Source organism: Silurus aristotelis (assembly GCF_946808225.1).
Source record: "Silurus aristotelis genome assembly, chromosome: 18".
Classification (NCBI taxonomy): domain Eukaryota; kingdom Metazoa; phylum Chordata; class Actinopteri; order Siluriformes; family Siluridae; genus Silurus; species Silurus aristotelis.
This window is the reverse complement of record NC_139591.1, coordinates 9,125,847-9,137,934: the sequence shown is the minus strand read 5'-3', so window position 1 is coordinate 9,137,934 and position 12,088 is coordinate 9,125,847. Positions and strand designations below refer to the sequence as shown.

General features: G+C 33.7%; 1 protein-coding gene across 1 annotated transcript in view; it reads right to left on the bottom strand.

The window, feature by feature from the left end:
* The window catches only part of frem2a (FRAS1 related extracellular matrix 2a), a 65,442-nt gene that overhangs the window by 45,758 nt on the left and 7,596 nt on the right, over positions 1-12,088 (bottom strand). Inside the window, exons 2-3 of the mRNA XM_083568284.1 lie at positions 11,090-11,179; positions 3,241-3,387 (exon numbers count right to left, since the gene is read on the bottom strand). Of these exons, the coding sequence (XP_083424410.1) occupies positions 3,241-3,387; positions 11,090-11,179 (237 nt within the window). The remainder of the gene's footprint in view (positions 1-3,240; positions 3,388-11,089; positions 11,180-12,088) is intronic.

Below are 12,088 nucleotides of genomic sequence, written 5' to 3'. Positions count from 1 at the left end.
TGCAGCTTAAAAGACTAATTTCAAAATACATCTATATTATGGGTATATAGATGTTGTATGTATTTTATGTCTAGAATTAGCCTAGGAGTTGTATAGTTCTTAGGTTCTGACAATTTGCACAATGACGTTAAATGCATTTAAAGTGAGCTCTCAAACAAAGAAATTGTCAGATTTTGAAGTTATTTTGTAGTGGCAGGCGTGGATTGGGGCATTGGGTCATAGCGTCACTTTTGCCCAGGGCGCAGTTCAAGCTAGAACCGCCACTGAGTTTGGGGAAGAACAGCCATATGGCTGTGACCAAGTGTCCACATATTTTTTGACAACAATTGTAACAAAAGTCAATATGAAACACTTACTGCTACAGCACTACATACATTTTTGATTGCCATATAGTGAAGGCTGTGTATGCTGAATGCCTGACTGAGCTGTTTATTTAAATATGAGCTTATCAATTAAGCCAGCAGGCAGTGGACTAAATTAGACTTAAGCTCCCAAAGAGAGAAACATAATTTCATTTTTTTGAACCCCTATTAGTTTGAGCACATTTTTCTTTTCCCCAATGTTTCTGTTTATTCGTTGTCTTTTTTGTTCACTTTTTCGCTTCTCTCTCTCTGTGGTAAAACCGATACTGATCCCTGACCGGTAAAATAAACAGCCCCACACACACACACACACACACACACACACACACACACACACACACACACACACACACACACACACACACACACACACACATATATACGGGAGTGTAAAAACAACAAGCTTTCATCTCAGCCTCAGAAAAAAAATTTATGAAAAAGAATCTCATACATTGGATGAAAACCACCACTGATAAGGCAGAGCAATAACAGCACACATAATAAACTCAGTCTCATTTTAATGCCAAAGATTATTCTATGCTAATGACTAAGATCCATATTATGTTTTGTCGGGGTTTAGTGATTGCAGCATTTGTATCGGCCTTTCATTTGGGATTGTGGAAAAACGTAAAAATAAATATATTTTTTTTTTATTTATGTTTTTTTTAAGCGTACCACTGTACGTTTGTATGGCTTAAATTGCAAAAAAAATATCAGAGTAACAAATACAGTCCCATTTAAATGAACAGGAAAGGCAAGGTCAGCCTTTTCGTGTTCCAATGGTCTGAAAACATTTAAGTCTAAGATCAAAATATTTATATTAAGACAACAGACAATAAAAGTTTACAGATGTATTAAACATTGCAAACCATTTCTTTGTCTTTTCACCTAAGGTCTGGTGATTGACTTGTCCATGATGAAGTCCTTTATTAAGCTGGCAGTGTGCTTTGACTGTCTTGCTGCATGATGGAGCTCCTCTCAATTTGATTTGATTTTATTCCCTGTGAATTGGTAGATAGAATATTTTGGCATTCTGTTACTACCATCGTGAGCCATATAATCATTAATGATCAATAAAGAGTATGTTCCAGAAGTAACCTTTTGAACCCAAGCAATGCCACTACCTCCACTGAGGCTGACAAATGAGCTTGTATGTTTTTGAATCTTGAGCAGATCCTCTTTTACTTCACACATTAGCATTTCGATCAGTTTGATAGGGGTACATCTTTACTCCAGAAAAGTTTTTGTGACTTTTGTTTTTTGTGTTTTCTCCAAAACTCAATCGATATTCTATCATCCCTTGTAAACAGACTGTTTGATGTCTTGTTGTTAGTACAGTAGTAAATTTTTTTATGCCATTCCACATTCTCTAATGGCTATGCAAAATGAATAGGCAATGACTCAGATTAATATTGCCTCTATTGTTATCTTAAAAATGGCTTTTCCTCTTTCCCAAAGACAGTCCCAGGTCCTCAAATAGTTTTTTAATAACAAAGACATTCAAATATATATATATTTATTTAAACCAGGAAACACCAGGATCTAAAAACTGGCCCACTCTCTCCAACACTTTTTCTCTGCACATATTTTTCTTTTCGCACTACGACACTTTAAACTATGGACTCGCACAGCACAGTGAACTTTACATTTTATACCACACCATACCGCACACAGACATTTTAAGGACAATTACATAAACCACCTTAAATTGTTTACCGATTTACTGTTTACTGCCACAAGCATATTTTGTATATTCACTTTTTTTAATATATTTTTATATATTTTATATAGTTTTATACTTTATTATCTGCCTTCTTTTTTCTTGTTTATTTTTCTCCCCATCCTATTCCCTCATGCCGGACCGTCGTAAAAAGCATTCACTGCATGTCGTACCCTGTATGTATGTGACAAATAAAATTTGATTTGATTTTGATATATACTCTGTAAAATATTACTCCAAAATATTACTCCAGTAAAGTAAAATTGCTCCCTTTAAACTTTCACTTGAGTAAAAGTACAAAGGTATTTGCATTCAAATGTACTTCAGTATCTATGTATTATGATTTATTATGTCTCTAATGTTCCTATTATCATTTTTGTCACAATAATCTTGCTTAATCAACTAAGTTTATGTGAAAGGACTTTAATGTTACTCTCAGTACACATGGTTGATATCTATTAAAATTCACGAGCCCAAAATCTTCTTTTTAACTACTTGAAAAGAAAATCACACAAATAAGGCAACGGGTGTTATTGCGAGTTAGAGTCAGGAGTTTCTTCTATCATTTATTACTCTCAAAATGTTCTGCTTGCTGTTGAACTGATGCTGAACTGTATGTTTGTGCTAAGTAGATACCACCAAGCGACAATCAAAACAAGTTCAAATCAGAGTGCGCTCTCTACTTTGATTGGTGGCTTGCTGTGATTTTATCCACTCAAATAAAAAGCAACAACTGATTTTGCATAATGTAGCTAAATAAAAATAGACATTTGATTCTGAAATGTAGTGAAGTTGAAGTAAAAGTGTCCCCAAATGGAAGTAAAGTAGAGATATGCAAAAAAAAGCTACTTATGTACAAAATGAATTATATTTACTTCGTTACTGTTCACCAGTGTGTTTAAGTAATCAGTATAAGAGTGCTCATTTGGGCACCCATCAATCACATGTTCCAATATTTTTTTTATCATTTTCAAAAATAAAGTGCAATGTTCTAAATCTAAATAACAGGAAACGAAAGCTGAAATTTTTACCTATCATTTCATCTTTAACATTTGATCTCAAAACAAAATGTCTTCATTGTAAAGCAAAGCAAAAAATAAAAATAAAAATTAAATTCTAAAATGTTCAGAGGGGACTACATATTTACTACAGACTCACCTACAAAAGACGTTTCCCCCAGGTATCCTCTACGTCTAAGCACAACCTCCAGTACCCCGGCCTGCTCTTCCACCACGTAGTGTTGTTTTTGTAAAGAGATCCAGGACCAATCCAGGCGGAAGTGCTGCTCCTTCAGTTTATTCCGACCTGAGCAGGGACAAAAACATTTCATCTAAAATATACACTTTTACTTATGTATTCAAATGCTTAGTGTAAATGTGGTCCCCAAAAAAATCAAGATTTGAACATTCACGTGTTTTTGAACATTCGCATTTGCAATGTAGTTAGTTAGCATTAGCCAACGTGCATCATAACTTAATGATAATATAAGTCACAGGTTTTATTACATTAAATTTCTTTCTTTCTATCAAATATCAAATGTTCAAACTGAGGAAAAATATGGTTTTGAGGATAATATGAGGTAATTTTAAATTTGATTGCTCCAACATATCTCAAAAAAAGTAGGGGCGAGTTTACCACTGCCCCATTTTGCTGGTTTAAGAACCACCACACTTCTGGGAAGATGTTCCACTAGATTTTGAAGTGTGAGTTGATTGTGATGTGTGCTTGTTCAGCCTTAAGTGCATGAGTAAAGTCAGGGGTGCAATTGCCAGGGGTGCAATTCATATTGAAGGTGCTTTAATTTTATTAGACATAATATACAAAAAAGACATAATATACAATGTGTGCCTGCAACTTTTTGGTAACTGTTCGGGGAGGAACTATATGGCTGGAAAAGTCAGGTGTCCCAATGCTTTTTAGTGCACACACACACACACACACACACACACACACACACACACACACACACACACACACACACACACACACACACACACATACACACCATATATTTGTAAGCAAAAAATGTCGACAGCACTAAACACTTCTCTGATGCAAAAGAAACGTATGGCACAATAAGCTTATTGCTTTTAATGATGGATAAAAATCACTGGGTTTTAAATACGATACTGGAAAAATCAGATAAAGGCTACAAAAATAAAACAAATGCATAGAGCTGTAAAATAATAATATTCTAATCATATTGTGACATACCAAATCCAACTCAAAATTTAATTCAACTAAAGCAAATAAAATTGTAATGTTCCTAAAGATTGAAATTCTAATAAAAGTTCAACCAATTTAATTAGACCCTGGTGAGCAGTGGTGAAGGATTGCTTATAATATTTGTATTTTGGCATAACTAAAAGCTTATTCTCTCTCTCTCTCTCTCTCTCTCTCTCTCTCTCTCTCTCTCTCTCTCTCTCTCTCTCTCTCTCTCTCACTCTTTCGCTTACTTATTCATGACTAGAAGTGATCACAGTCACCCACACATCCATTCATGACATGTACCAAGCAGCCATATGTGGGTCAAGATAAACTTCTGTCCTGCTGATTCCCCATGCATGCAAAACATCTTTATTTCACTTCAGCCCTCTGTTTCATGCCAGTCCTACATTTTGCATATAAAGGAAAGCCACCATGTCTGTCCTGTGCATGGTAATTCGCTAGGCCTGCCTGCAGGCTGGGTTTTCACACTCTCAAGCCTTGTCCAAAATATTGTTACAGGACTCTTCACAGACTTCAAACATCGCCATAGGTCCAAGCATCTTCAGCATCTCAACCACCATACTTAGTTAAACAACCTCATTGAGAATAAGTATAATATTTATACTTTTTTCAGACATTTGAAAGTTCATCTTTTTTCCTTTCTCCCTACAAAAAATACATTTTATATTAGTCTTACTAAAAATATGCAAACTACTTGGATGATTTTAAGCTTCTTGTAAAGCATATGAGCACATGCTTTACTGCATATATATATATATATATATATATATATATATATATATATATATATATATATATATATATATATATATATATATATATATATGCACACAGAGGATAAACTTGCTCCAGAATAAATTGAAACTTTCTACAATATATGTTTTGAGTAATGTAAAGAAAGATGAATAAAATTTTTTTAGTTCTCCATTATCAAGATAAAGTTCAAGTTCAAGTTTATTTCTATGTAGAAGTGAACCTGCATTACACATTATTAACTGGATACTGGATATACTTTATAAAACACCTGCAGTCTCGTACACACAATCTCTCAAACACAGACAAAACACTTAACAATTATAAGACTCATTTCCATTCATTTTCAGTTGTAATGTATGAGTCAAACCAGGCCTACGCAATCTACTGCAAAATGTTGACCTCCGCAATGCATGACCTCCGCAAAGTGCATTAAAAGCACTTAGAATTTAAAGCTTTTACTGATGTTTGCATTGCAAAACTGTCTAAATCGATACAAATAAGCATTAATTTTCATTAGTTATTTCATATACTCTAAATCATAAAGTAAGAAATAAAATGGTTTGATAAGATTACATTTATTTAAATCAATTTTAGTGTATTAAAAAAAGAAAGAAAGATTTGTGTGTGTTTGCGTATGAATTTGGTCTGATTACTCGATTCTAATTTACTAGAAGATATGCTCCAACCAATTAATGCAAACAATGTCTGTAAACAATTGTTACCACAGTAGTATACTGTTACATTCACATGCAGACTAAGACAGCTGTTTTTATAAATTTTTCTAATTAACTTTTTGGGCAAAGTGTTTACGTGTCATTTAACTCATATGGTAAATATAGCAATTTTGCTAAATGGACTAGGGCAAAAGAAGAATAAGACAAACTGATGAAGATAACATTTAAATGAAAATATATGTGAGAAAACTAAATATATGTGAGAAAAATTGGCCCAAAGAATAAAAATAAGAGTATTTTTTTGTTTTTATATATATATATATATATATATATATATATATATATATATATATATATATATATATATATATATATATATATATATATATATATATATATATATATAATAAATTACAAAAGTTAACTCTTATTTTTATCTTTGGCCAAATTTTCTTCACTGCAAACATCAAAGACAGCTTTAATTTGTCAATGCTGGCAACTGACCATGGTGTATGTGGGATAAGACACGGCTAGTTGTGCATTACACGATTTTAATGCACTCCGTTTCACATCAGGTGGTTTGCCTCCATGTTGTGCATTAAAATCATGTAATGCACACCTTGAGGTGGATTATCTGTTATATAGCATATTAAAAAGACAAAAAGTGTTGGCTGGAGTGCTGCACTGCAAAAGCTAATTAGTATGAATTTCACAAGGTTTTAAATATCCTAGAATATCAAAGGTAAACCTTAAGCATAAAATAGCACTTAAACTTGTATCAAATGTACAAAGTAAATAAATAAAATTAAAAATAAGATTTCATATATCTCAGCAAAATAGCACATCTATTCAATTTTTTGGTGAATTTGTCCTTTAGGGCTAAACAGAACTAAATCAATTAAATTAACAATTTATCCGCAATTTGATTTGCTAATCCTTAAAATCACTTTGAGTATGTGTGCAATTTGTAAAGATATGCAAGCTAAAAGTTGACCATGTAAAATCCAGTTATACCATATAAAATCTATATCATGCCACTATATAAATGAGCAGGTTATCAAAATATTTACGAATTATAACCATAGAAAAAATGGTTTATTAGCTATTCAACACATTTGCACATTCGATGCCAACACATTTTTAAAAAGCATTTATTAATATACCTCATGTATATACTATTTTATTTATTTATTATTTATCTTTTTTTTTAATAGAATCTGTGTCTTTTTCCTCAAAAGTTATGATTTTAGTTTTCCCTTATAACTTTGCATGATATGTATTTCAGGCAATTTGTTCTGTGGATCACCTGCAACATTCACATTCTTTATGCAAATTATTTATTGTACTGCACAGGCAAATGAGCATTCATTATTTCAGATCTTAATAAATCAGAGCCTTATTTTGTCAAGCTAATATATGGCACATAAGTGTACCTGCTATGGCAAGTATTTTAGTATATATTAGTATGCTTGTTGGAAATAACACTATATATTGAATTATACACAGATTTTTCAGTATCTACAGTATATTAACTTTTTCATAACATTATGCGTAGGAAACTATTGTTAAAAGGCTTATTGTGAACAGAAACGTATTGGTCCAGCTAGAAGAGTCATGTATGATCTTTTCTAAAGTGGAACTGGCTCACAAAATTTTATTGTCATTCCCAAAAGACATATTTGATATGATTATCTATTCAATATTTTATTTTTTATATAATTTTTATTTATAAGTACAATCCTTCTCTGTAATGTCTACCTAACCATTACCCATTTCAGATGCACAACATTTGCACAGAAACTAATATCCCCAAAGATGCTCATTAAATGTAAAATAGTTTCATAAAATATTTTTTTCTAATTTCGTTCAGTTTTATGCACAGTGGAACTCTGGGCAGCAGAGGACGGACATGATGTACAGAATGTAATTTCTACTACTACATCTACTACATCTATCTACACACTCTGCTAATGGTCCCTCCTTTTGCAAACTCTAAATGAGGCATCTGAAGTGTCTGAGCTACAATTCCACCAATAAATCTGATGTGTCGGTTTGGGGCATACACAAAAGCAGGGAAGCTAATGGAGCTATTTGTAATTGTTAAATAGGGAGTGGGAAACCCAGTAGGTTCTTGCCCTCTGTGTGCTGTGTTCTGACGAGTGAAACAGCTGAGAAAAATGGGTTGTGAGGGAATAAGATAAATTAGAGCAAGTGCTGGCTGAACTCTCCATCTTTAAAATAATAAAACAAACAGCCAGCTCTCATTCGCATACCTAAGTATAATTTAAGTGTTATGTAACTTGATATTTTTTTCGGAAAAACCTTTATGCATTGTGCATCATATATCAGATTTACATTACCTCACTTAGTAAGTAACCACAGATTGGCCATTAATTTTCAAATCCTGAAAATCTTGTGTCTAAAATACGGCAGTACAATCTCAACAGTCCAAGAAATATGTACAGTGATATACAATATCAGTCTTCTCTGCTTCTCTAATAAGGCAAGGAATATGATCTTCAATGTGTTCCACAGACAGTCAGAGTAGAAGTGTTGTTTAATGAGGATTCTTTTTTTTTTCTTCTTCATTTTTTCAGAGAATGCTACTAACATTCCACACAGTTTGGAGTCTCTCTATAGATGAGGTTTATTTGACAGTCTGTTAAGAGATGTCTGCTTTCTCTGAAATTTAGGCAGATCTTCTGCAGTAGACTGGGATCACATTAGATAAATGATTTCTTGGGAGTATTGTTTGTTTGTCAATTGTTCAAAACAACTCACTGCAAACAACAACATTATTTGCTTCGTAGATATAGTGGTATATACTCTGATTGCTTTGTAGGACTTTACTTAAGGGAGGTGGTGCCAGGGCTACATACAATGCACCTACACAAGCTTTTGACTAGACTGTCAATTATTTATCTAACACCTTAGTCTAGTGACAGATTGTTGTGTTGTGAAGCTCTCCATATTGATTTGCATTAAAAACCGTAACAACATTGCAGTTAAGGCTACACTATATGTCAGTCACTTAATGCTGTTAATATTAGGTTATGGAAGATGTTTTTTTTTTTTTTTTTGAGTTCACACAAATGCTAAAAGTAAGTCTTTATTCTAAGTTGAAATAAAATGCTGATATCACTATAAATTGAAGCAACACAACATATGCACCAAATGCCACGAAATGGCATAACATTGGTCATTTTAGTTGAAATGTTTAGTTGTCACAATTTTGAGATGCAATATTAAGCTTCAATTTAACATAATTATCCTCTGCTCATTTAGGAAGGTTCAAAGTTGCTGTCTTAGAGTTATTGGAACTAGAAAATACCCATTTGTAGACTCCCAACTCCAATTCATAAATCAATTAACAAGAAGTCTTTGCCTGCTGCTGGTTGGCACGTCTGAAAGTTCAAAAGCTGACTGGCACTAGAGATCTCTGCAGGTATTTCTCCATGTGCACCAGAGTCCCTAGAGAAAGACTACGAGCATAAAACCAGGCACCCCCATTTCCCTATTAACATCAAATATTTATAATATATGAAAAGCAAAAGCAGAATCAAGATAAACAGTTTGGATGTATATAAAATATGCAAACAGTGAAAGTCTCACTGAATAATTAATTGCATTATTTTAGCACAAACCTGGATGCATTCTTGCTACATTAAAATTACTATTAATTCCATTTTGTAGATGCATTCAGTATTCATGAAAAATAACCCATTCTTTTTTTTTCTAAAATGTAATTTTTAATGCTAATTCTTTAAACATCTAAATATCTCAATATTTCAGTTAGAGGCAATATGTGGAACAATTGTTTCTGTGTAATAGGGTTTTAGGTTTGGAAAAACAGACAGAGATAAGCGAAAATAAGAGAAAGAAAGAAATATGTGTGTAAGTGTTACGTGTAACTCTGCACACTTGAGCGCACAAGTGTGCCTCTTGAAATGTCACTCCACATCGACTTCAGCTGTTAAATTGCTTATGAAATCAGCTTCAGAGCTGAGAATACATTTCCCAGGACAAATGGGCCACACTGCAGTTAAGCCACTGAAAATCTTTAAAGTCCTCTAAATTGCTCTGTAAGTTTGTATGGGAAATTACTACAAGTGTTTGTAGTGTCTGAACTGTAACTATCTTAACCTTCAGATTATAGTAGTATTTCTGAGCAAGAAAGAAATCACCTGATGACACTAGTAGTATAATGTGAGTAAGCCAGTGCCCTTTTGTACTGGTTCAATGCTTTGATATAAAATAGATGAGAAACTTCCAAACAGTTAGGTTGCCTTCTGCCAAAAGAAATGCCCTCAGCTCTGGAGAGGTGAGGCAATCTTAAAGGCTTATAGGCAAACATCATAAAAACCCATAGGTCATGATGGAGCAATATGTAGCCTCATTACATACCAAAAGTTAAAGCATTCTTATTTCTCTAACTGTAGGCCTCGCTATATGAAAAGACACAGAGATAAAATTTCCCCATATGATGTGATTACTGTGGAAGGACAAACCTCTCAAGCAGTGGAAAAAAAGAAATAAATTCAGCCATTTAACATGGTCCTGTTCGAGGCTAATTACACTAGACCTGCAGGCGAATTAGAGAGAACTTCATAATTAGGGGCACACCAAATTCTCAAGTAAAAACTATGAAATAATGTGTGGACAAAAGAAAAAGTAGTAACGGGTACGTTATTTGGAAAACACACTGAGTTATAGCCATCTGGTTTTGTATGCCAAAAGTATATGTTTATCCAGCAGTTCACACTTAAACATGCCCTGTAATATGCAGGGTAATTGTCACCCTGGGCAGGAAAACAGTCTCCTCTCCCACACCTAAGCTGTAATTATTTGCTATCTTGCCTCTGGTCTTAAATATCAAATGCCCTTTTGTACTGTTGGCCGTCCTAACAAGCCACCCCTCTGTCTGACTTTGTGACTCAGACAAAAGGCTAATATTGGTCTTGCTAGAGGGAGAAAAGCCACTTTCAATAAAGCCCAATTAGGCTTTTAGATTTGTTTGTTCTAATTTATAGAGGAAGGAGACAATCCGGACAATCAGATCAAATGTGCGGGAACCAATATGGATGTTTTTTTTTGTCTGTCATCTGTTTGCTGCAAATGAATATTAAGTACGAGTTCAAGTCTGTTTGGCATTTAAGAGCTATAGGGTTGCTATTTCTAGCAATTCTACAGCTAATTAAACAAAAGCCTTAATAAATTTTATTAGATTACCCGTTTTGGGACTAGGTAGGTTCTGAATAGATTCAATTAGAGATTTCATTATAGAAATAATAGAAAAGGTTAAATAAAGAAATAATTAATACACTCCAAACAAACTTAAGGAAACTTACCATTATCTTCAACATAAAATATAAAGGTGTCACTGGTGGCATTGTTGTTATCTTTCAGCACATAGCAGATCTTCAGGTCATCAATGTCGGCTGAGAAAACAAGAAGAAATCTTAACAAGTTAATTACAGTACAAAACAAATCCAATACATGCACACCCAGGGATCTAACAGCAACATAATGTGTAATGCATGCTACTATTAATAAGAAGCTTAGCATTGAGCATTGATTTACTATTTCTATACATAAATAATAGAATTGCATTAAAACTGTAAAGGGAAGCAGAGTTTTCACACAGTTCAACCTGGAAGACAGTTAATTTCCTGCTTTAAATGGCTAATTGACCCTTTTCTAATGACAGATCAGTCCATGAGTCTTAAAGATAGGATTCTAACACCCATTTTTTTGACAACTGTTTCACTCCATCTCTCAAATTAAGCCAGTTATCTGCAAAGCATTAATAAAATATGGGGACAAAAAAAACAAAACAACTCGGGTTGTATGTAAGTACCATCCCCATTTCCCACTTCTTGCCATGCTGTGCCATTCCGTGCCCTATGGCCTGCATTATTGATACCACAGGAAGAAATTTCATAAAATCGTAAAGCTGTGATTTCTTATGCACACAGCTAACTTCAATTCTTATTGAAAGTAATGTGTCTACTCTCATTGCAACGGTGTGGCCTCTCGTCATCAAATATTTAATTTTATTCCTCTAAGTCTGTGACAGTGCCATGTTAGGCCAAGTGTAGAGGGCTGTGTAAATTAAAAAAGGCACTGTCCCTTCCGCTTCAATGTTTGCTCTGATTTGACAGTTTGCCAAGTCTTTTTCCCACGAGACATACTCTAGTGTCACGCTCTTACACTATCCCACTCATGCTTAGAGATATGTGTTCACTCTACAGTTCAATAAAATTTCTTCTATTTGATTCTGCAATTTGATATTTAACACACACTGTTTGTCAGAATGTTTTTGTCTAAAATCCTCAGTGTAACACAAT